Here is a 26,091-nt window from a genome sequence, read left to right on the forward strand (position 1 = left end):
CTCTCGTAAAAGCAGAGCACAGCTTCGAGCTGTTGGTTATTGATACATCAGCATTAGCATTGCAGTTGATGTATACCACTTGATATAATGTATTGGTTATTGATATAGTATTAGTAATTGATAAATCTGCATTTGCATTTTAGTTGACATACATCGTGTATGTGAAAGTCCTTCAGGGCTTGCTTTATTTACTTGGTGTTGGAAGGTGACGTGAAGGATTCATGTGTTCATTTCTCTGTACAGGCCTCACACCAGCAGTGTAAAATTATCTGAAAATACAGCAAAGTACCCAAAGTGCAGCTTGAGCTCCCAACCAAGGCTGTGGGATGAGTTTGCAGTAGCCTCTTCTGTGTTCTGGAGCTGGGAAGGGCAGACCACCTGCCATACTTGCATAGTTTACTGATAAACTTTACCTATATAAAAAGTGGTGTAATCCATCCAAAACAGAGGCTGCAGGCTTGCACTGCTGCTGTCCTTCGTGTGAACAGCACACGGTCTCTGTGGCTGCCAGCTCAGTTCATGTGCATCCCTGCTGCAGCCTTTGGCTCTGCTGTGGGGGCAGGACCTGTTGGTGACAGTAAGTGACAGAGGAGCACCCAGCGCAGGTGTGACATTTACCATGCCCTTGATATGAAATGTGACCGTGTGATCACGCTGCAGGGGACAGCACTGCCTGCTGCTCTGGCAGCCGTGACCCAGATTCTCCTGCCCAAGCACAGATGTGCTGGAAATTCTCCTGGCCCCAAGAGGGAAGGTTTTCTGGTGTGGTAGGGAAGGATGTTTTACCAGCCTGGCAGCTATGGAATATAGCCAAGGGGCTTGGCCTTTGCAGCTGCCTTTGTACAGTACTTTGCCTTTGTGGGACCCTTTCCATTCACTGTATTAAAGCACTTTGAAGCATTAATTTAGTGTTGTGTCATTAGAGGGTTTTTTACTGCCATTGTATGGCAAGACACATGGAGATCAAGTGATGTGTCCAGTATTCCGCAGAGTAACAGGTAACATATTTCCTCCAGGTTCCTTGCTCGATAAATTAATTAAAGGGAACCTGATAAAGGGAATTGGGAAATTTGTGTGTGGCTTTTGTATGGATTTTTGATAGTGTGAGAGAGATAGAGCAAAACTACAGACTTAAATGCTACTGAAGCAGTCAAACAACCAAAGACTGAAGTATTTTGAATCATGACCTATTCCCTTTCAGATCCTCAGTGCTGTCCTTAGTGTCCTTAGTTAGCAGGAAGAAAGAGCCAGACTGCTTAATACAGGCTACTAAGTTAGGCATTATGATGCCTTGAGAGGCAACCTAGAACAGAGACTAGACAGTGTTAAAGGAATAAAGTAGGTATTTATTGAAAAGGCCTTCAAAGGATATACCTTGGGCAGTACAAGAGCCTGGCTGAGGCCTGAGGCTACACCCAAGATGGACTCTGGGTCACACACTTTCACACTTTTATAAGTTTTGACCATTTACATATTGGGGTTACTTATCGAATTACAGCTTCATGTTATGAAGTCCCATCCTCCCAGTCTGATCTCCTCAATTCACTGTTGTTTACACTTCTTGGGCCTGAAGCTTCAACAGTGTCCTTGGTTCTTGGGCTGGAAAAGGTTTTGTCTAACTGAACTGCGCAGAGAACTTACTAACACGCTTCATATGAAGTTCAGAGTTATGTACTAACGCAGTACAGAATCTGGAAAATGTGAAAGCTAAAACTTGAGGCATCATTTATGCTGTCTAAAATTGGTTTTCTAGTCACAAGAGGGAGATTTAGATCCAAGGTACTTGAGCTGTGGCTGGCAGACACATGGCTGGCAGTCCACAAAACGTCAGTCAATCAGTTGGTCACTGTTTCAGCTCTAAACCAGATATCCTCATACAGGCAGTTGTGTACTAACTGATTTAGATAAAAGATACTATTTTAACTTTTTTTTTAAATTACAAGTTTTGTAATTATATCTATTGAATTACAGTTTTGTAAAATATTGTCATTTCAACATTTTGCCAATTTTGCCAATATTTATCATCTATCCTTAAGCAACAGTGGGATATAAAATGAGCTGTGTGTTTCAAAGGTTTGGGTGGTCCAGTGATTGGGAAAGGTTGAGAAACACTCTTATGTGCTCCTACTGCAGTTAACAGTGAGACTGACATCTCTAAGGAGCTTCCATCAGGAGTTGTGTGTTGCATGAAGAGCTGCTGGTTGAAAGGGAAATACTTGGTACAAGCTGGACAAAGGAGGACAACATACAATCACACCTACCTCTTGAGCAGTTGCTTGTGAATACTGAGCACTGCATTTGTTTTTCTGCTTCCGTGTCTCAGCAGACAGATACTTTGGGAGCTTTACTTCAGAGCTGATACCTTGGGAACTTTCAGGCTAATCAGGCTAAAGGTGGATGAAGACCTGAGTGCTGCAGAAGTATTGGCGAGTTTGGATTACTGCAGAATCTTTGTATGACAAAAATTCTTCTATGTCTTCATTAGGCAGCAAGGATCTGAGTCTAGATTTCCTTTTGTTGGCTTGTTCACTTGGCTGGATTGGGGCCACTCAGATTTCAGGTAGGTCTTGTGAGGTGAGATGACCTAATGAAGGGATGCATCCATGTTATCAGGCTCTTTGCGGGCCAAACACTCATATGGCAAATCTCTCTTAGATCACCTGTATGGTTAAAATTAATCACATGCTGCTTTTTGCAGGGAAAGTCTCACATATTTTTGTTATCACTGGTATGCTACTTAGATTGCAAATTCTTTTGGGCAGCAAGTTCATTTAGTATTTTTAAATGAGCACGCTCATTTAGTATTTTTTATCCTACAACACCTAGACAGCAGGAGTTAGTCTCTAGCTAGTTCTTCTGAGTTCTATAGTAATAGAAAAATAAATCAGGTATGAATACATGCAATTCTGCATTCAAGGTGAATCATTCTTGAGACTGATCCTGTGCTCCTCAGTAATTTCTCTGTGACACTCTTGCTGGTACTGTGTTCATGCTCTGATTTGGCACTTCACATGCATGTACTAAGGCAGAATTTAAACTGGTAGAATACAGGCAAAACAGATGGTGAGCAGAGTGGTGAGAAAGAGCTAGAAGAAGTGACAAAATGAAGACTGTGCTTTATCTTTCCATGACTTGTATGCTTTTGAAGAGAATTACTGAGGTAACAGGGCATACCTGCTCATTCCACAGGTAGGACTTGGGAAGGCATTCCAGACCTGGAGCACTGTGCCAGAGCTATAAACATGGGTGGTACTTTCCCAAGATTTGTACACAGAACCACTCCATCTTCTTCTGTGAGCCTCAGAACAGGCAAAACTCCTTAGCAGAGTATCCTGCTGTTTGTTTCTTGCAGACACATTTTGCAAGAGAAGGGGAGGGCAAGGGATTTTATGGGTGGTAGAGCAGTGATCTGCAGGCTGGTGAAAGTGGTCATGGAGTCAGAAGCAGGGCAGGGATGGCATCAAAGGAGAGAAGCTGGTTGTACAGTAAGTAGAAATGAAGAGCAAGTATTATATTTCAGAAGAGACACACATTTATATGGAGACAGAGGATTGGGTGTCAAGTTGGAGATTTACTCTTGGCAGTGACAGGGGGACAGCTGGTGTCACACTTAGGAAAGGCTTTTTTCTTCAAATGCTATTTGCTGCATCCGTTACTGCTCTTGCAGTAATTGCTAATAAATAAACATCCAGTTTCAAAGAAGGAATCAATCAATTGGTCAGTAAAGCTGCAGTCTCTCTTTCCCCTTTTTCTTTCATGGAGCCAATAGTAATATTTTGCTTTCCAAAAACGGTAAATTTTACAGGAGAACAAAACAAATATTGAAGAACCTATTTGAGAGGAGCTACAAAGAATGCTCCTCATGTCTAAAATGTTGTGTCTTTTTGGACAGATCCCAGGGATGCCAGGACCATGTGTGTACCTGCCTGTGAATTGACCAGGCAGTCCAATGCTATCAACATTAATGAACAGTTGCAGCTCCTGCAGAAGGAACATTTCTGTTCTGCTGAGTTCATAGTGCTGCTTCCTTTCATTCAGCTTATTTGTTCTATTTCTTGTTTCCAGCCTAAAAATAAATGTTTACACAGGAAAGCCAAAAACTGACAGGCGTTTCTTGCCTCATGTTTTGAGGGAGGCTTATAACTAATAACCAGCCTCAGACAAGGAAAAGGCTTGTGCTGCAGATTTTATATGAGAATACCAAGAACCTGGATTCAATGCAGTGCTGTAAATTCCCTGTAGGAAGAGGGCAAATTATTTATTCTTTTCTGATTTGGTAACTGTAAAATAGTCTTAGTGATAATCTCTGTTCATGTAATCTACCAGTTCTATTTTACACATAGTAGAGCCTGATGTGAGCATGTGTGCTCCAGCCCCACTGGAGCAGAGATGGAGGGGTGAGGCAAATATGGATTCTGAGCTGAAATTTCCAAGCCAGTGGTCAGAAGTCATGAGGTGCTCTGGGATGTTTTACACAGACTAGCTTCTTCTTGTCCCTGAGGACATCTCTGAGGAGTCCACATAAATGAAATGAGGAATCTTGTGTGGAATTTTGGGAAGAACACCCTTGCAGGGAGGACAGATGGGAAACACTCGGTGATGGTAAAGAGCAGAGCAATCACAGGAAGATGACCTTTTCCATTCACCACAATATTTCATGGTCACCTTTGTCTTGATTTCTTCAGCACAAATGCTCTGACACTTGCTGTGAGCATGTGAGGAGAGCTGCTCTCTCCAGGATAGGTCACATCAAACAGCCCTCGTGCTGAGGTGGTTGTTCTAGCTTGGGCAGTTCCCACAGGACTACTCTGGGTTGTGCTGTGCCTTAGGCGCTTTTGTGGATGAGCAGTTTGAAGCTCTTGAGCCTCATTCTGCTCATAGAAGGATTCTACTTGTCCTGCTTCCTGTTCTGCTGTGGACTTGGGAGGTAAACATAGACTTATCAGCCACTTAGATTATGTGACCCACAAGAAACTATCCCTGGTGTTAGATCAGGCTCAGTAACACCATCTGGCTCCTAAATCTACCTGCAGAATTCATTGTGACATGTGAAAGAGAGAGATGGATGCTGAAGCTGCCCTGAGGCTAAAAGGCTTTGAGAAAAACCACATATTTCATGGGAAAAGATTGAGTGGTTTGACTTGAGAATGACTGCAAGACAGGTGGTTATATGAAAAAGAATTATTGGTCAGTGTTTAGATTCTACTGAGCATGTCCCTCTGCAAAAAAAGCCCTCTATCCTGGCTGGTATTTTTTTTGCTGGAAATCACAGCAGAGAAGCCAGGAGCATGATGGACACAAGCACTGAATTAGCCTTTCCCCCTTCCAAGCAATTCGTCTAGGTCTGAGTTAAAAGCACATTGTTAGGGCAGCCTGGAGGCTGTTTGCATTTTCCCTGGCTTAATTGTACCTGTTTGGTAGCTGAACAAAGGACTCTGCTTTTCAGGTTTATTGTTTTCATTCTGCTTGTAAGGATTTCAGTCAAAACAGAAAGATGTTGCTGTTTAGAAAGAACATTAATAATTAAATTGAGATGCTCTGGGGAATATACCCCATAAAGCTGGATTTGTTGAATTTAAATAGATCATAGTTTCCATGGCAACACACTCTGCTGTCCTATATACAGAAAGGGTCTTTCTCATAGGATCTCATAGGAAGCCGCTATTTAAAAATATACCTTAAAAACACTAACAGTGAATTAAGAGTAAATGGTTTCCTGCATAAATGTAGGAATTTTCTCATGCATGTTATACTGTGCTCACCTCTTTTCATAGCTGTCAGAGTGCAATCAGTCAAACCAATCCCCTGCTGACTCTAATGATTTATGGAGAACCTGAGGTCTAATGATGCTTTCTCAAGATATAATCTATCTCATAGATACACCCATATCTGGATATTTATAAAGCTGTAACTGTCATGAGCCTGCAACAGAGATTTTTGTGATGCTTTTGAACAGGTTTGCAAAAGTTCTTGTGTTCTACTGCCTATCCTGGTGTCTGCTTGTGATGTCCCATCTCTTCCCTTCACTGTGCTAAGTAAAGCTGCTTTCATCAGTATTTGGACATCATTGTGAGATCCTTGTGTATGGTGTGTTCTATTACAACTGATTATAGCTGACTCAAAAATAGGAATTTGTGATGTGGCTTAGCACTAGAACACTTAGAGGTAATTGAGAAACCACACATTTACTTAGAAGATTTTGGAGATTCTTCAATCCATCAGGAATTGTACAAATTCTTTTCCTCTAATCTAGCAATCAAATTAGTGTATCATTTTATGTGCTCAAAAAAGCCTTACAGCCATGTGATCAATTACAAAATCTGTGTTAAATGAAGTGTGATCACCCAAACAAAAAAGATGGAATTCAATAGAAATTTTCTGAATGTAACTTTCTTAGAAAGAAGTCACAGTACATGAGGGGAAAAAAAAGTCTGTATCTGGAATAATTACAGCTTGTCTATTTTGCCCTTATGAGTAGGCTAAAGGGTGAGTTGCCAAATTTTAGCAAGAACTGCCACAAAAAATCCCAGTCCTGGCTTGTGGTAAGCCTGAAGAATCAAGGCTGGATTTTCTGGAGACAAACTAAAAAAATAGCTGAAAAAATGCTGTTTCAATGCAAACCTCAATAATTTTCTCATCCCTAGGGCAATACCAGAGCTTCAAGTTGTGTCAAGTGGTGCTAGTTTGCTGAGGTCAGTGAGGCTGTGTTTGTAGCTCAGAATGGTGAGGGCCTTGTAGAGGGTGCCAGCTGCGTCCTAGAAAATTGAGTATTATGGGACAGAAGTTGGCCAGTTCAATGGAGAACTTGTGTTCTTTATGAGCTTTAACTTAAACTGCCCTTTGAGTAGTGACAGATCAAGGGCAGAGGGCTCCTAAAAACGTGATTCTGTCCTGGTCCTTCCATTTAGCATTGGGAATTTCATCACTAAATAGGAATATGGCCTTACCTGCACTTCAGCAACTAAAGCAAATCGAATGGGCCACCCCAAAGCCTGTAATCAAGACACCTTTGACCTCACCTCTGGAGCTCTGATGAGCTTCACTATCAAGCTTTTCTCTAAGAAGTGATAATACCCACTGAACGCTGAGGATGAACAGCATGACTGCCTTCTCTTTAGATTCATTTAAAGAATCCAAATGCCTTATTGCACTCTAGCACGTATATTTTTAAAGCTACTCTAATCACATCAGACAGGTAGAAACTCTGTAATGTCTCATGCTTTGTGCCTGTACCCTTGTGTGAAACTCTGTTACAGAGGGTGCTGGCTAACCATGGCTGGTGCCGTTGGCTCTGAGCTCATCCCTAATCCTGGCTACCTTAAACCAGCGCTGCTTTGCAGACTTTCCAGGACTGGAAATCCCAGCAGCCCACTGAGAGCAATTTTCAGGGCCTGAGGAGATGTGACATATGTGATTGATGATACACACCCTCTGCCTGTTTCTAGATATTGTTCCTAGATCACTGCAAAATCACCAGAGCTGCTTGAGAGACTGCAGACAGCCACTGAATGGTTCTTGCCTGCTGTCCATGAAGCAGGACATGCATTTTAAGTTTATAAGTACTGTGCTTGATTTTACATGGTACTTGAAAGTAAACCAAATCTGCTTTCCATGTAGTTTGTGGTAATTCATATCTAATCTCATGTAAACCCATTCTGCAAAATCAAACCCCTTCCCCCACAAGGATTTACTTACAGGTGAGATATTTTTCATCTCTTTGATATAGTGTGTTGTGAGGTTTTTGCACTCAGATGTGCTATACAGCCACTGGAATAGCTCGGCATTATTTTCCAATTATTATTCTGCTGAGGTTTGCAGATACTTGGCTGTAACAAATCAGGTCCCTATTCAAACACTATCATAATTTATGTATATTCTTGAAACCAAGAAACCTCACTCTAGGCAGTCAGGCCATAAATGGCTGAAGTCTGTGTAAATTCAATTCTCCAGACACATTTTATACAGATACATGTTTGAAACAGTTTAACTATTTCATTTCAAAGCAGCAATGCTTTATTTAGAGTAGCCCTTGCAACATTGTCATCCTTCTGTGTGAATCCCCTTGCCTGGGAAAGAGAACAAACACTGGACTGTGGCATTTAAACCAGCAGTATTAATGAATAAGAAATGATGGAAAAGCATACATAAGATAGAATGCAGTGTGGGTGTTCCCACAAAAAGTGCAAGCTGCCTTCTCTTCTCAAGCAGCTGCTTATTTAGAAATCTCTGAAATGGTCCTTGAAGAATTGGCTGTCTTCTCCTTTGCTTTCCTCTCAAGTTATTTCTGTGAAGTCTCCATCTGGCTCCTAAGCCTCAGTTTATATTTTATTTTATATTTTGAGTAGCTGCCAACTGAAAGGTATATGTGTGAGAGGGAAGATGAGAATGGAAAAGAGGTGAAGTTGCTAAGCCAAAAGAAAGAAGCGAGGCAAAGCCTTTTCCGTTCAGAATTGTGCAGTGCACTGGCTCCTTACCCAAGCCTGAGACAAAGTGGTATTCCTCATGGTGTAGGAATGGAGCTGTGCCTGTGTCACAGGCTTTGATCTGAACACATTTGTGTTTGGGGAATGCAGAATAGAAGAGAGTGGCATGACTTATCCCTTTTACTCTCTAAGGCTCTCAGCTAAAGCCTGAAATTCAGAGACATATGAGAAGTTTGGGAGAGATCAAAATTGAATGCAAATGTGAACATGACATCTTCTGTCAGAAGGAGGACTGAGTATCTGGATAGAAATACTGCAAATGTCTTGAGACATTAAAAAAACCTGATGTCTTCATCAAATTGTGAGACTGGATTTTAAATCCCAACTTCTATAATATGTGCATATATCTGTGGGCATCAGATATTTTGATTTGTACTCTGAACCTGCAAGGCTGCGTGCATGCTCTTTTCTGAGAAACTGTTGTCTGATACTTTATTTTGAATGGAAATGTTCCTGTAATTGCTTCCAAGAAATCACCTGATGAAACTAAATGAGCAAACGTGGGAACTGCTAAGATGTGCTCCCAGTGAGATTGTCTCACTGTGTAATGATGGGGGTGGCATAGAAGCAGCGCCTGGAAACTGCAACCTCTCTTTCTAGATCTCACACTGCCTGGGCTGTGACCAAGCTGCTGATTTCCAGTGGTGGAAGCCATTTATTTTCCAATATGGTCAATGGAAACTGTAATCTTAGCCTTCTCTGAAAGTTTTTACCCTAGGTAATTATTTGTCTAAAATCTCAAATTGTCAGTTGTCGTTGTAAAGCTCTCAATATGAGCTGCTGTGCCATGAAATGCTTCAGTAGATACTTGTCTTTGCTAGTGAGTCTTGCCTGCACTTTAGGTAATAGGTGGTTGTTAAAGAAATGTAATGTAGGTGAATAGTAGTTGTGCGGTGAAAATTGGTGGAAGTAAAAAGAACCCTCTTTCTCTCTCTTACCTTTAGTTAAAGACCCAAACTTCACTTTGTAGAATATTACAGGGATGAAATCTAGTCTGGTGTAAAAGGAAAGTGTTTAACCTGTTAAGCTTCAGGGAGAAGCTATGGTAAAACTGGAAAATATCAGAAATTAAAAAAGAAATTGAATATTGGTCAAGGAATACAAAACCTGGAGGTACATAAAAAGACAAAATTATTTGGGACAGACAGGGAAGGAATTGTCTTTTTGTAGCAGAAGTATATTCAGTTGTGAGATGAATTATGATGTTGGAAAGTTAAATAGATGTAGAGAGATTTCAAAGTTCAGAAGAGAAGCCTTGCATTTTAAGAAACATCCCAGAGTGGCTAAGGAAATGTGTCTAAGTTCCAGCATATACACTTGTACATATATACTCTTTATTGAGCAAAACCCCTTGATATTTTAGAATGCTCTGTACAAATTGCATGAGTTGTATCTGTCCCATGCACCTGCAAATCGTATTGCAAGTCAGAAATATTTAATTTCAGCTGAAGTTCTGTGCAATATGCAAATGTTACTGAGGGGATGGGCATGAATTTTGGAGACTGGGCAACTAAATCTCCACCTGGGGTATCTTAGCCCACCCAAACCCTGTGCTGGTATGCTCTGAGCCAGAAACATTGACAATATCCTGCCCAACCCAAGCAAGTTAAAGGCACAACAGATGCAGCTTTTGTGTGTCAACACTGCATGATGTATGCCAGGGGAATGCTCAGCTGGGCTGATGTGGAACCAAAATGTACAAAGGGGATCTGAGAACTCAGCTATTTCTCCAAAACTTGGAGAAAACTAGTTGAAGATGGTGAAGACTTACAGAGGTGCTCTTTCTTCTGTGCCTAGGGTACTGCTGTGTTCTCAGGTACAGCCCTGAAAAGCCTTTTAGAATGATTAGATCAGAAAAATTAGAGAGTCCTGAACCCTGGAGTGTGTATTTGCTCTGTTACTAACATAGCTCAACCCTTCAACAGTGCCGAATATAACTTTTTATTAGGATCAGTTTCATTTAATCTTCCTCTATTTAACCTGAAAATAGAGTTCTCCAACTTCTAAAGGATTAATTTAGGGGCTCTGGAGGAGATTGTCATTTAAGAAAGCCCTTTGAATCAATTTTAGCTTGATCAAGGCTTTGCAGCCCCTGATCCTTTTAAAATTTATCATAGCATGACTATTAGCTGTGTATGAGTGATTTACTTTCCATATGAGGTTCCCAGCTCCAGCAGAAAAAAAGGATATGTCATTTTATCTCTAGATATGTACTGTGGGCCATGGTGTTTGGCATAGGGATAAATAAGCTGATAATGACCTCTCTATCATGGCTCCATGCAAGAATAGATCATGCAACAACATTACCATAAAACTATTATAGTAAGCTGCACAGTTAATAACACAAAGCCTTGTGTGTGAGTATGTGTCTGTAGAGATAAGGGAAATCTAACTCACCAAAAATGGCTAAGCAAGAGAATTAGAGCACTGTTTGTAAATATTCATTTCATCTCCCTACCCCTCTTTTGGAAGGACCCATTCTGTGTTAAGTCCCAGAGTTAAGACAGTGTGGTACTATTCTTCACATGCTTCCCTTGGCAATCTAGTAAGTATTCCCTGGCTTAGCTCCTTGGGGACAGCACCAATTGCAAAGGAAAGGGTGTGATGGGGCTGAGGAAGTAGGTTCTCCAAGCAGCAAGGAAGAATCTCGTCATCATTCAGGGAGTGGATCCCTGGCACTGCTGTTCCTCTGATCATAGGAAGGATGTAGAGCTGTTCTCTTCCAGATCTCGACATAGGGTTGGGTTAGTAAAAAGATTATCCAGCAGAAGAAAGTGATTGTTCCCCTCTATTTTGCAACTGTGAGGGAATGTCACCATTGCTGGCTGGAGTAGAGTATCCCATTTGAGTTTCTCTGGTAGAAGGAGGGCCCTGGCAGGAATGAGTCCAGTGGAAGAGGGTTGGAGTGCATGGTGCATCAGGACAGATGAGTGGATGTTTGTTCAGCCTTAATAAAAAATGGTGAAGGGGAGATGTCATTGATGTCTTCAAAAATGTGGATGATTGTTGGAGAGAAGTTTTCTGTGGAGCCACAACAAAAAAGGGGCAGAGCCAATGGAAACAAGTTGCAGCAAAGGAAATTCTGATTATATATAAAGAAAAGAATTTTTCAAAACAAGGGTAAGCAAACATGAATAGGAGAGATGAAGATACTAAAAATTTGACTGGACAGGGCCTGGGGTTCCTGATTTATCTTTGTCAGGAGATTGGTGCTGCTCCTATGTTCCTGAGTGAGTCTGGTTCCTCCAGATTCAACCCTGGAGGAAGTGCTCTTGCTCTGCAGTGAACATTATCAATGGAAGCTCAGAAGCCAAAGGGCTGGGTGCTGGCTGTCCCATTTATTCTTCAGGAGAACTTCAGAGGTTCAGAAGGTATTTTACATTGTGACCATTGTGGGCGAGTATGTGAAGGAGAAGATGTGAGACAAAACCTGCCACTGTACTGTCATTTTGGTGTGCTTTTCATTCTGTGTGAGCCCAAGACCACTGTCTGCCCATGCATCCCATAATGAGTCTCATAGTAGGTACTAACCACCCCCAGTCTGTGAAGTGCTCTGGGGAGCCTCTCCCATTAACGTGTTATGATGGGTGTCACCCCCATGGGGCTGATGCTGCCCTGGGACAGCCCTGAGAGGTGCCAGGTCAGGGTATTATTTAGGCTCTCCCAATTGCTGTTTTGTACCACTTATCCTAACACCATGATTTAGGATTAGGCACTAAATGGTCATTTTTCTTCTAATATATTTTAATTAGAGGCAAAGAGTTGTCCTGGTAGTTGAAGCTGAATTCAGAGTTGTAGCCAGTAGATCTGATTGATTATTCAATAGTGGTCCATGGCTTCAGAACAGAGGCGAGTTTCCTTCTGCTTTTCCTCTCCCTTATGTCTGGGTTAGACTGGAGGCTGCTCTGTATCAGCACAGCTCCAGCTGGAGATCTCTGCCTTCATGTTTATCTCAGTTGCACCATGCATTTCATTACAATGCTGTTATTAGCTGTATAAAATGGAGGGATTAAAAAGGATGAATGAAATGAGAAAAGACCCTGGAGGAAAGAACTCTATTAATTTCACACCAGAAGCCCTCGTCAAATACCTGTGAGAAAAGACTAGAAGTCTCTCTTTTTCAAGCTATATGACAGTTTCTTGTTTTCCTTTGTTTTAAAATAAAAATTATGGAGGTCCTAGTAAGAAAGCAGGTGCCCAGCCACTCCCTGAAATGTTTATAGTACCCAGAAGAAATACCAGTCTGTGTCTGTGGGCCAGAAAGAGAAACTTGGTCTGCATGGTCTGTGAACTCCCTGAAATTTTGCAGCTGTTATATTTAGCATGTGGCATTCTGATACCCATGCTAACCAAAGCATGGAGCTGGGCTGAATATTCTAAAATCACCTGTAGAATCATCTTGCCTTAGCTTTCCTACACTCTTGCTTTAAAACTGGAGTTGAAAACTGGGCACTGTTCATGTCCTGATATAATTCTTCCTGTATAAATTTCATGTCTCACTTTCTTACCATATAAATTAGACATAAACCACTAATGAAATAGAAATAAGCAGAAATCAGTAGTAATGCCACCAGCTTCGATATTCACATCAATAATATTTATACTGCACTTAAATCCTCCTTTAAAATGTGTTATCAAAAGCAGAAGAAATGTTTTGAAGATGTGTGTGGGTTTTTTGTTTGTTTGTTTACTTAACTAAGAGGTACATATTTGCTCTGGAATGTGGAGGTTGTGACTGAGTTGGGTCCCACTTGTTTTCAGTGAGTCTGGTCCCTCACAGTGTTTGGTCTTCTGGTTTTTCTGGTTAATGTTCTGGAGACCTCAGAGATGTAAGGAAGTCAGTTCCTGATGGAAGGAGTTACGCTGTTTACTGTTAATTTACCAGCATCCACCACATTAGTGGAAGGTGGCCCTGCCCACGGCAGGGGGGTTGGAACAGTAGTAAGATTTCACCTTGGGCTGTTTTGCACCAAGCTGGCCATGACTGTGCCTGAAACCTTTTTCTGTACCAACCTGCTCTCCTTGGCTAGTGGAGAGATCTACCCTGGGTTTCTGTCCTCCTCCAAGAGCTTCTGGAGAGCTCCAAGACCCAGAGGTACTCATAGCAACCTTGGGACTCTTTGATTTGTTACAATGGATTGGGTCATTGGTAATGCAAAGTCAATATTTTTCATTGCTTTAGCTGAATATTGGGGCCAAAGAGAGCTTCTGGTTTAAGTCTGAAATTACATTGAGCTGAAATATTCCTTGCATTTAGTTAAGCACTTCTAGTAATGTTCTGTCCCTGGGAAGCTGAAGTAACAGTACTCTAAGGAGGTTATATTGCAATTGATTTGGATGTGTTATAGTATAATTTAATTTTTTTCCTGTTTTCTGTCCCATGAGTACACCACAAGAAGTCTAAAGCTGTCTTTCAGTGAGGAGTAGATGAACAGGAGCTTTTGTGTTTCTTGCCACTTTCTGAGACAGTGGTAGCACTTATGGTTTGATGGTGGAAGTTTTCCACAACCTGAACTGAGTTTTCAGATAGGATTATGCTCTCTCAGAAATTAGTATTTCTTGTGGTTGCACTTTCTAAAAGGTGATTCACATATTACCAGTCAAAATAATTCCAAAAAAATACTTGCTACATGATGTAGTTTTCTATGAAAATAATGCCGAGCTACTCTGTTGATGAGCAATCCATAGTTTTTACCTTTTTTTAGCTTAGAAATTAGTTTGGTTAGGTTATAAGTTTTTCTCTTCCTTTTCATATCATGAGCCTATCATATATCTGTAGGCTAAGTCACAATGCAGATTTTGAACCAACTGTCATCTCTGGAATAAAATATCACTGCTTCTAAAAAAGCCTTTTCCCACATAAACATCCCCCTCTCCAGAGTCAGGAAAAGCAGCCCTTCCTATTTGAGACATACCATTTAGTATTCAAATTGCCATTTATTTGGCTTGGAAAAAACCAAAGCTTTAAAAGCTGGAACTATACGGTCAGTACTGGGTAGGGAAAACATCAGGGCACACAGGCGCTGAGCCCTGCCTTTTTGGAGCAGTGAAGCTGGGTGAAGATCTGACCCGGTCACAGAACAGGAATGTTTTCTTCTCTAAAAGGCACAGATTTTATTGCCGTTAGTATTGCGTTTTGATTAATTACTTCTTCTTCCCCAAAAGAGAGATGAAGCTGTGGGCTGTGCCAGAGCTGAGAGTAAGCTCAGTGCCGTGGGCTGTTTTCTCCTGCGGTGCTGCTGAGCTGGAGCACGGAGAGGGGAGGAGCAGGGGCAGCGCCAATGCCCCCGGCGAGGCCCACGAAACACTATCTCTCACAGGCAGCTGCTCACAGTCTCTTGGGGTGTGCCAGGCACAGTGTTCTTGTTGACTCCAGCTTCTCACACGCCCCACACCAGCCCCACACACTCTCCACACAGACCTTATTTCAAACGTTGTCTGGGTGACAACAACAAATTCCTCTCTCATCAGCTCTCTGGGCCCGGCAGCTCTGCTGAAGGCAGCGTGAAGTAGAACAGACCAGCTTAGTAAGCCTCTACCTGCAAGGAATTTGCTTCCTAAAATAGCTGCAGAGCTATTGGGTATTTTTATAGCAGCTACACAGGCATTCTCTGTTCTGAAGGACTGGAAAGTGAACTTTAAATTGTTGGCTTGAGTGTAAATTCATGGAACTCTGCCTGAGTTTGAAGTGAGTCTGGAACAGTAACCCTGTGAAGGGTTAAGTACCTGCCTAATCTTGAATGGACTTTAAATATGATACTCAAGAGCAGCCATATAAACATAACCCCGTGAAGACCATTCACTGCTGGAATTTTTCTAGGAATGTCAGGCTTTAGTAGGCATCATGTGCATTATCATAGCAATTCCAATATTTAACAAGGTCTCTCCATCAGTAATAGAGCTATTTTAGGATTTCTACCTTCTTCTTGTTACAGGAAGTGTGGAAAAGGGAACAGTGGGGACAAGTTTATCTTGTTTAGACAGACTGAATATAGGATTTCAATGTGAACAATGTAATACTTCACAGAATCATTGAGGTTGAAAGAGACCTTCAGGATCATCATCAGTCCAACTGCCAACCCTGCACAACCACAGTCACCCCTAAACCATCTCCCCAGGTGCCACATCCAGACACCTCTTGAACACTTCCAGTGATGGTGACTCACCACTTCCTTGGGCAACTTATTCCAATGCCTAACCACTCTTCAAATGAATTTTTTTTTTCTAATATCTAATCTGAACCTCCACTGGTGCCACTTAATGGCCATTTTATCTCATCCTTTCACTATAGACACAGCTGAAGAGACCAACCCCACCTCACTACAACCTCCTGTCAGTTCTAAAGAGCAGTGAGGTCTCTTTGATCCTTCTCTTTCTCCAGACTAAGCAACCTGAGTTCCCTGAGCTGCTCCTCACAGAACGTGTCTTCTAAGCCTTTCACCAGCTTTGTTGCACTTCTCTGCACATGCTCCAGCACCTCAACGTTCTTTTGGAAGTGATGGGCTCAAAACTGAACACAGCACTTGAAATGTGTCTGCACCAATGCCCAGCACAGGGGAGACAATCACTTCCCTGGAATTGCTAGCCACATTATTGCTGATACAGGCCAGAATTCCATTTGCATTCTTGGCCACCTGGGCACACTGCTGGCACATTCCCAGCTGGTTGTCCAGCACCCCCAGGTCTCTTTCTGCTGAGCAGCCTCTCCAACCACCCTGCCCCCAAATGCATGGGGTTGTTGTGACCTAAGTGCAGTTGTGTGAAAGCTCCAGGCTCACCAAGGCCATTTTCTCCACCCATCCCTGCTGCTATGTTTCTTCACCTGTTATGGCCTGGCCATCTGCCAGCTCCTGTGTGAGGAGTGCCCTGGCTAAGGAAAACAAAAGAGGGTCATGTCAATAGGAGAGGAATATGTCCTGCTTTGGGAAGATGAAGATGCTTAAATCAGAAGCATCAAGGACAGTCCTTGACTTGCTGTTTCTGCTGGAAGGCCAGTTGGGTGTCCCTGTGCCCTGCAGTTACACCAGGAGGAGCAATTTGGTTTCAGCAGCCATTAGGTTACATCAACCAAGATGAAGTTTCACTTTGCATCTGTAGTAACCTGGCTGAGAAGTCAGAGGTGGATCTGGCTGGAAAGCAGAGCACCTTTGTGTTAGATACAGAGCTCTCCTGGGTCTGCTTCCTGCTTCCTGTTTCCTTGGTGTTGGGTGCATGTGTGCTTTGAAAGTGCGGATGTGAGGACATGTTCTTAGTTGGTCAGAAGAGCTAAGCAGGTCACCATGGATGTGCAGAGGAATGTTTCACAAAGCAGAGGGATGTGCTGGGTGGCTGTGCAAGTGGAGCTTTACCCGCAAAAGCAGTGCATGACTGACTGAGTGACATGGGCACACAAGCATGTTTGTCCTTGGGCACTGAACCAACCCCATAAGGATGCTTGATTCAAGTTGCAAGTGGAGTTTGAAGTGAGCCTAATCTGTCTCAGGGGTATCAGGACCCAGCACTTCCCTTGAGAGGTATTTTTGTCATGAGTATTCTCAGAGTGTATCAGGATGTCAATCTGGCATGGTCAGGTATCCACATCTCTTGGGGCCCACAGTGGTGATATTGTCAGCTGTCACCCTGAGAGTGAACAGTCAAGTTCCCAACTTTCCTGGAGCCACCATTCTGCTGCACAGTGACTGCAAAGAATTTGCAGGAGCCACCTCCTAGGGAATATAGCCCAGAACCTCCTCTGCAGCTGGTGCTTCCTTCACCCCAGCCCCTTCTTGAATATCAGGCATTTGGCCTGTCCAGGGACTCAAATTAACCCTTTCCCTGACCTTGTGCACTGCTTATTTTCATGTCTTCGACTACTGCATTTCGACTGGGAACCTTCAGTGCAAAGGCAGTGATGTTTATTTTTAATCTGTAGTGCTGTGTGAGCATTAATTAGGACTGATAATAAGGAACGCAAACCTATTGGTACCCTTCTTGGTGGTATCATTGAGGAATGCTGGCATAGTGACAGCTCAGCTTCTCTCTGTGTAAGAAGCACACACTAGCCAGTGAACATGTTGAGAAAATAGGAAATATCTCAATGATTCCTAAATGTGTCCACCCCTGTGAAACAGAAGTTGCCATCTTGGCCACTGTGTGCCGATGAAATGGGAACATTAGTTATTTATGGGCAAAATAAGGGCTGTTCTATTTGTGTTGTGATAGCACAATGTTCTAAGTGTTTAGACAGCCCAAACACTGCTGATGGCATGGTAACTAGAGGAGCAAAACTTGGATGGCTTGGGATGTAGAAAGCCTGTGCTGGTATATTTGTAACAGCAGGTTACCCCCCAGAAAATATCCATGTGGTTAAAAATGCTCAAGGGAGAGGATGTGCAGACATTTCTGGAGGTAACCTGAGTCCTGGCAAGGACTCCTGAGAATCACTAAGAGCCTTTCCATTTATTTCAGTGATTGCTTTATGGAGCATGAGAGTTAATTTTGTAGGTAAATTACTTTTCCATGAGGAAAGCAGCATCACCAAGTCAGAACTCAAGATGTCATGTGGGACCATCCCAGGTCACAGTAGCAGCTCTGAGGCTGTTCCCCAGGCTGTAGCCTAGATTCTGTCAGGAATACTGCCTGTGCTCTGTGATGGTCAGACCACTGCTCCAGCAGATCTAGAGAAGGAGCAGAAGGATATAATAGCCAAGTCTGACTGTGACTGTCCTGGTGAGTGGAGACAGAAGGAGCTTTCATGATGATGCAGCTCCTCCCCTGGAATATGGCAGGGTTTGCTAAAGAGGAGCCAACAGTGTAATTGCTTTACTATTCCCCTGACAATTAGGAAACTCCACAGTATGGGAAGCTTCATCCTTTCCTCGGTCATTTAATGGCAAACTTGAATAATGAAACCCAACCCCCAAATCCTACGTAATGTAATTATATTAATAACTGCAGTACATGCATTCCACATAATACTTCCTGGTGATAGAGAGGGTTTCTCCCCTCCTTTTGCCTTTGTTCTCTTTATTCAGTTGAGCATCTTCTTGCACTGCATCAGGAGGAGTAAATAACCTCAGTTATTTGTCTTTGTTAAAAAAAGAAACAATTACAACCTTCACAGTCCCTTTTATGGATCCTCCCCAGTGCACTTCCACTTTCTCTGTCTTTCTCTTTCCCCTGCTGCCTTCATCGTTTATGTCTCCCCTTTGACAAAGAATGACCGGAAGCACATGTAATGATCCAGACTGGGGATTGCTGCTGCTGAAGTGCCTAATAGGATTATAGGATTTTCAGCATTAATCCTTATCCTATTCTTTAGGCAGACTAACCTTTTACTTAGATTTTTGCCTCCTGTTGCACAATTATTTGACTCTTCAGTGGCTTCTTTACAGCTGCTGTTTTGTCCTTTTTCAAGGTGATTGTAATTGGTGTAGACCTCCAGCATGGAGCAGTGTAAGAGCTGTCAGGCTGTTGTGGTTATTTGTTTAGGTCTGCAAGTGGGCTTTTCCTAACTCACTGATGGATGTCACCACTTCCTTGCCTCTCGCTATGCCCTGAGGATGTGTGCTTGCCTTATCCCAGACTACAGAACATTTCTGTAGCTTTAAAAGTAGCAACTCAAGCTCTGGGAGGTTTGATGATCAGGGTATCTGCTTTTGCAAAGAAGGTAAAAGGGCCAAGGCTTTCCTGGGTACACAGCTCATTGAAAGAAGCTTTGAAAGATGGAAATGGGTGGGGAGTGGGTTGACTCTGCTTTCCTAAGGAAATGAGACTTAAGTTGTCTGTTTTTCCACTGCTGCAAAACTTTTGGATCTGAAAAGTGGTTGTGGCCAAAGTGGATGGGTCAGAGAGGTCTCAAATATAAATTTCCTACATTATTCCTAAGAATTAGCTGCTGGATAGGAGATTGTTTTATAGCACTGTCTGCCAGGAGGTAAAAGCTGCAGTGCTGACTCCATAGGTAGGTCATTAATTTGGCTGGCCAGCACCAGGCAGACAGACAGTACCTGTAACACAGAAGGAGTCACAGCACATCAGAGTCCCAGGTCAGCTGGCAGCTGTGGGAGGGAACGGAGAGGCAGTCCTGTGATTTTGAGGATGTGGGAAGAGAGCTGAAGGTCCTGTGATCTGGTTGAGAGAACATCAGAAATGTGGCAGAAGAAGAATATAGAGATGAGGAGGACTGGGGAATGATATAGTTGGAATTGGTTTGGCTTGGGTTGCTATCTCTCAAACTGGAGGCTGTCAGGGCGACTGCCAGGGAACAGCTTGTTTTGGAGGCAATGGACTGGCATGCAATGGGGGAGCAAGGAGTGCAGGAGCTCCAGGGTGTGAGAGAAGATGCAGAAAGATGCAGAAGATGCAGAAAACAGCAGAGGAAGAGGATGGTGGCACTACAGTCATTAAAGGAAAGAAGGGACCAAGGTAGGATGTGATAAAAGAGCAAACCAACAGTTGTTAGGAACAACGTTTTTCAGGCATGGAAAGCAAAGATAAGTTACTTCAGCTTGTTAGGCTGGAGTGGGAGTGACAGAGAGATGGGTTTAAACACTGCTGCATCCAGCTGGGGGAGAGACCACACAAAGGAGGTGGAAAGGAGACTTGGACAAGGAAAGATTTTATGGGTCTCCATGGACAAAGGATCAGCCTCAGGTTTATGTATAGCGTGCAGAAGGAGTGATTTGGCAACAGTCTGAGCATGGAGATGAAGGAAGGCAGGAATCAACAATAACTTTAATTACGCAGTAAGCTTGGATGAGGGGGAAATGATAATTATTGTCTTCAGCAGAGTAGAGGAAGTGAGGGAAGAGATGGAGGATTGATGCATGTGGTTGAATTAAATCAACTGTACTCAACCCTGATCCAAAGCCAAGTGAAGACAGTAACTTTAAGAGACATTTTGGAATATCCCTATATGCAAATATTTGTCTTAAAACCCCTGAATATGCTGTGCAGATATGCCCAAGCATCTTTTGTCTTCCGTTTGTAGAGTGTGCCCAGAGCTTAAGTGACCTCAAGCCACTTAGTAAGCCACAGCGGTGACAACACTGGCTTCCAACATTCCTCAAAACAATTTTCAGTCTGGTAAACCACAGCAGTAATAAATGTCCATATATGTACACAACAGACTGCAAGGCAAATCAGTGAAACTTAATCTCCAGTTTAGGAAGATCATATCACCTTATTAACTGTCCCTTGCTCTGCACATGCAAAATTATTGCAATTTTCTTACCTCACAGGATTTTTTCCCAGGTATTTATTATCTGCAACTAATTATTTTCTGGTATTCCTGTAAACCATTTGCTTCTTCAGGACCCAATGACTTTCTGTTACCAGTACAAACTGAGGAAATGAATATCAATCATTCAGTGATTATTTGCAGGAAATAAAAGTGTGAGATAGCAGCCAGCCTAGGCCAAGAAGGAAGAACAGCATTGCAGTGCTTTTTATAAGGAGAGCCAAAAATATGTGTCATGTCCTCAGCTGTTATTTTCTGAATATTATAGCCTTCTTCCTTTTGTGTACTCTACCTTCTTTGGATTAGGTCCTGCTACCACTGGACTCAGAATATTTGTTATTAGCCTCAGTGAGAACAGGATCAAGCCATTGTCTGTCTGGTTGTCCTTGCCTTAACCCAGGTTGCTGTTTGGTGGGATACTGCAAGGGACAAAAACGCTTTTGGTTTCCCAGAATCTTTCTGAGTGTTTTTATCTGATCCTTACAGATAGCACAAGCCCCTCTGAGTCAAATAGGTTTGGAGCTGACTGTTTCTTTCCAGCAAAGCTTTTTGAAACTAGTGTGAAGCCTCTGTAAAACGTTGAATCTCCTCACTCAGTAGCTGCTTTTCTGAAGTCTGCATTGTGCCTCAGGTTCTGCTAAAGCCATGCTATGGTGAGCATGATGAATAGCAGGCAAATTGCCTTCAGTCACTGCTTTGGAAATCAAGATGTGTGCTGGCTCACCCCATTCTTTAATAAATACCTCCTTGAGCTCCAGGAAGTAGGATGGTGCACCATATCTCAGAGTGTTAATTTTTAATGTCTTATGCATGTAATGGACTTGACTGTAATTATGAGTCCCACGGCACTCAGTCACTGCTGGCAGGGTGGAAAAAGATGACTATGGGTCTGTGTGGCTCCACAATTAGGGATTGAAACATTGATCATTTTCATTCCCAGGAGCAGAGGAAACAGTTGTATGAATTTAAGGCAAAAGCTTCAATGGAAAGATGGGTAGTTGCAAGCCAATGAACATTACCCTGCAATCTATTAAATTTAGACTTTGCAGCATCATCCTCCTGCATTGAATAAAACTGACTGAAACCTGGGCAGGACGAAGTGGTTTTGACAAGCCTATGCTTACGTCCAGAATAATCCAAGTGAATAAGCATGTAGGCAGTGATGCAGAGAGAACCTAGTATAAAAAAATTCTCTCTGTTTTTTTTCTCAGTAGTGCTATTTTTAACTTACAGATCCTTGTTTTATTCTTACATGAAATCTTGAACCTGACAGCATCCCTTTCAGACTCGAAAATTAAAGGAAACTGTCTGAAAGAACAGCAGAGCTGGGGTTTTTAGGCCTGATCATGTTGGCATATCTTGGTGGGCAGATTCCTCCTCCTTTCATGAGCCCAAACTGATTTTACTGAATAGTGCAGGGTTCTTCCCTATATCAGGTTTAATGTAAGATAAGGCATCTAAACCCTTGCACCAGCAGAACTTGGACCCTGCTTTATCATCTGCCAGCTTTTCAGAGTACTGAATAGAGGTGGAAGGGATTTGAGACAAATAATTCTCTCTCTGGAAGCAATACTCCCATATTCCTGGTGTCACAGTAGATTGTTTCGAGATCAGATTTTTAATTTCCTTTCGAAAATGTGGCAGTGGCCTTCTCTATTTGGTTTGGTTATTTTACTTTGTGTGTTGGAAACCATTGTAAAAGGAAAATCAGCCTGGATCTCTGCTCTTCATTCAAGTCACTGGCAATAGCTGCTCTGGATTCAGTGATGCAAAATCACTCCTGTACTGTACTTAATGCACTCAAGCTTAAATCAAATCTTAACACTTTTTACCAGTGCAAAAACCACATTTAAAACACAGGGGAAAAAAATCTTTCTCTGTGACAGGAAATCAATTTAATCTGTTTATTGTTTGTTTGTGTTTTCCAGGCTTATATTTGGCACACTTTACCCCGCATATTATTCTTACAAAGCCGTGAAATCAAAGGACATCAAAGAATATGTGAGTAATGAGGTTTGTGGCTGTGCTGGGGGGTTGTTTTCTAAGATTGCTTCTCACCACATTGGAAAGGTGTTGCCTGTATTCTGGGACAGCTCATAAAGGAGTGCAAGGGGCAGACTGGCCTGAAGGTGGACTGGTTGATTGCTGGGTACAAATGAGACTTGGGTTTGTGCTTCTGGCTCCAGTGCAGAGCTGATGTACTCCTTGACAAATATGTGCTCTTCCTCTGGTGACGAGATATACAACCAACTTAAAAGGCATTTGGCATCCAGAGCCTTGTGTGCTCTTCTTTGTTTCTGAAGAGCAGCATAAATCAAAGCCTTTTCAAAAAGCCTTGAAGCTTTAACTGCTCATTCAAAACAAGGATAAGAGGAGGCAACTCGAAGTACATATGACTGAGTCCTCAGACAGAAACATCCTTCTTTGCAGAGTGACCTATTTACAGGCAGGTCTGGAAGCTGGGTGTGCTCTCTTTTTTATTTTTGCTGAAAAATATTCCCTGAGCCTTGGTTTCTAAAGGCATATGGGGGGTGGTATCAGGGAAAGTGAAAGGAGGAAGAATCAAAAGCACTTGGATGCTGTTGGGGTCCTGTAGGGTTTGTAGTGCCCTTCACAACCTGAGCTCTTTTAACTTCATTGAACCCAGCTCAGCCTCCAGATCTTGACTCTTCAATCCTCTCAAGATCCCAGGGATAACAAGCCCATTTGCTCATCTGGATAACAGCATAGATGTGCATCCCATTAAATCTTTAATGCAAACTCAATCTGGGGCTCACTGTGGCTCCTAAGAGTTTTGTCTATAGTTTTCCTCCTTCAGAAAATGTTTTTGGGTATTTTGAGAATCATAAGTGTTACAGAACACAGCATATACTTAAGGCAAAATGTTTCTGCAACCCTTCCACAACTGTGCTTCTCAGGGCCTCATTTGAAAATGCTGAAGATGTGCACAAACATTTCCAAGCAATGTCTGCCACTGATACTTAATGTTTCCGTAGTCCCTTTCTGGAAGGTATTTTGTCGAAGGGTCCAATTCCTGTTGGAAATTTAATTGTAGAAGAGGAACTCACATCAGACACTTGTGGTAGTGACGCAAATGTGAGAACAGCTGATCTAATGCCTGGTCTGCCCTTACAAATTATTTCAGTTTCACACAGCAGTTGTGGCAATGTGTCCATTAAGGCCTGATTAAAAAAAATAAAAATAAATGAAGTAATAATTTACACTGACACAGGAGGAACCTTCACTTATTAAACTTCACTTATCAAAACTTGTATCACTCCAAAGTCATTTTATTCTGCTTGGTAATAATAATTTTGATAAATGTTTTAGGCTGATCCAAGCTCATCCACACCAGGTCTTGGTTTGTGTTTAAAAGTTTTGCTGGCAGTAATGTCTAACTGAGAGAGCCATGTTGGCACTGAGGCTCTGAGGAGTCACAGTTACATAAAAAGTCTGGCAGAAGCTGCACTGGGATGATACTCTCAGGCATTTGGCAGTGCCATTATTGCTGTAACACTGCATATAAATATAAATATGCACATAAATATAAATCCCAGGAGTGCAGTTATGTAGCGGAGTGACAGGTGCTCAGGGAATAATTCCAGTACCTACAGGGAGATGGAGACTATCAGTACTGTCCCCACTGTATTGGGGAGAAGATAGGGATATCATTTCCAAGCTGATGAAATCCATATTTATTGACGCCTCCATCTTCCATTCCCCAGAGCAGCACCTGGTGTAGGTATCCCTCTTCTACTGTCTTCTCTCCAACCTTTCCTTAGACTATTGTAGTTGTACCAGCCTTAATTAACATGGTCCAATCCTCTAATTCATGGATTTTCATGGGTTTTATTTCCTTAAGCTTTCTAACATTCCAGCAAAGCTGCTTAGGCATCTCCATTTTCAAATGCACCTAATTAAATGACAGTTGTCAGTTAAATTAACAACCTTTGTTTCACCATCTTTTTGCATCCTAAGAAGAACCAATACTACATGCTTCAGAATAGCTGAGCTGTGTTTTTAGACGCCATTTAGTGCTCAGTGACAAAAATTCCCAAATTCCTGAATTTCTTGAGGTACTACAGTTTATCTGACCAAGTCACTGTCCCCGAATACTCTCTTGCTGTCACCCCAAAGGAAACCATCATCCATGACAGTGGAGTTTCCCTAGCTGAACAGAGACAGCACTGCACATGCTCTCACTACCAGTGTGAGATAAAACACTTTCCCCTAAGCCCCAGGCAAGGGATTTAAACTCTTGCCCTTGTCACTGCAGTGGGTGTGGGTGGGAGCAGGCACAGCCACTCCAGGACTGCCCACTGAGTCAGTAAGTTGTGGTGAGTTGATGGTACTCCTGAACCCTGAATTATGGGATGGGCAGTTACCTCTTTACCTTTTCCTGGCTGTAGGTATTATGTAAGTAATGACATTTTGTCTTAACTGGAGTTTGGCCAACAACCTTATTTTAACATTTGCTATTAACATAAGCCAAGCTAGATTTTTAATGCTCTGGGACAGGGCTGTCATGCTCTACTGGCCAGTGAAGTTTGTGTAAGGACACAGTCAGACTGTTCTTTTCCTGAGACCAGTCCTAAAAGGCCACAGTCACCTTCCTAAGGGCTGTGTAAATCTGACACGTGTTATGTGCTTAAGTGGGGCAAACTGGCACCTTCAAGTCCACAGTAATTGCTAAATACACAGTGGGGAGGGTGAGGGGGTAAGAGTTTTCTTTTCCTGTGAGAGTTATTCTGTGCACTTGTGCCTGTAAGAGATAGTTTGAGACTGTTTTTGTTTACCAGGTCAAATGGATGATGTACTGGATCATATTCGCACTCTTCACGACAGCAGAGACATTCACGGATATCTTTCTTTGCTGGTAAGCACCAGAGGAGAGAGGCTCTTTGGCATGAGATGAAAAGAAAATGGAATGTTTACAAGGGGAAAAAAGGCACACAAAGGTGCACTAACTCCTGTACAGGGGTTCAGCAGCTTCAAGTGCATAGAGGGTTTTTGTCTGCAGGAGACATGCTTCCTTTCTCAGTGCTGTCACAGGAAAAACAAGGAAGAAATGGAAAGGCTCAGTGGTATCTCATTAGTAGGAAATCATTACTGGAGTCTCAGGCCCTGCCTGTCAGAGAGGCACAGCTGACTGCCCAGCTGAATGCTTGCAGAGGTCATCACATAAATAACAGTTGATTTAGCTACAGGCAGAGTTTTAGACTTGCCTGACTGTATCCTACAGTAAATACACTGACTGCGGATCAGGCACAAACAGTTCTGCAGCACAAGACTTTATAGATTGCTGTGTGGGTGGTTGTTCCTGGGATGTTTTGGCAGACATATTCCTGGTTAGGCCAGGTTTCTGTTTTGATGGAGGACAGTGGCAGC

General features: G+C 42.5%; 1 protein-coding gene across 4 annotated transcripts in view; it reads left to right on the forward strand.

Annotated features, from left to right (window-relative positions):
- Positions 1–26,091, forward strand: part of REEP1 (receptor accessory protein 1) — a 68,082-nt gene that overhangs the window by 4,753 nt on the left and 37,238 nt on the right. For all 4 annotated transcript variants that reach the window (XM_066317327.1, XM_066317328.1, XM_066317329.1 and 1 more), the window contains exons 2-3: positions 22,632–22,704; positions 25,503–25,579. In XM_066317327.1, coding sequence (XP_066173424.1) covers positions 22,632–22,704; positions 25,503–25,579 — 150 coding nt within the window. The remainder of the gene's footprint in view (positions 1–22,631; positions 22,705–25,502; positions 25,580–26,091) is intronic.

This window comes from Sylvia atricapilla, chromosome 4 (assembly GCF_009819655.1).
Source record: "Sylvia atricapilla isolate bSylAtr1 chromosome 4, bSylAtr1.pri, whole genome shotgun sequence".
Taxonomy (NCBI): Eukaryota; Metazoa; Chordata; class Aves; order Passeriformes; family Sylviidae; genus Sylvia; species Sylvia atricapilla.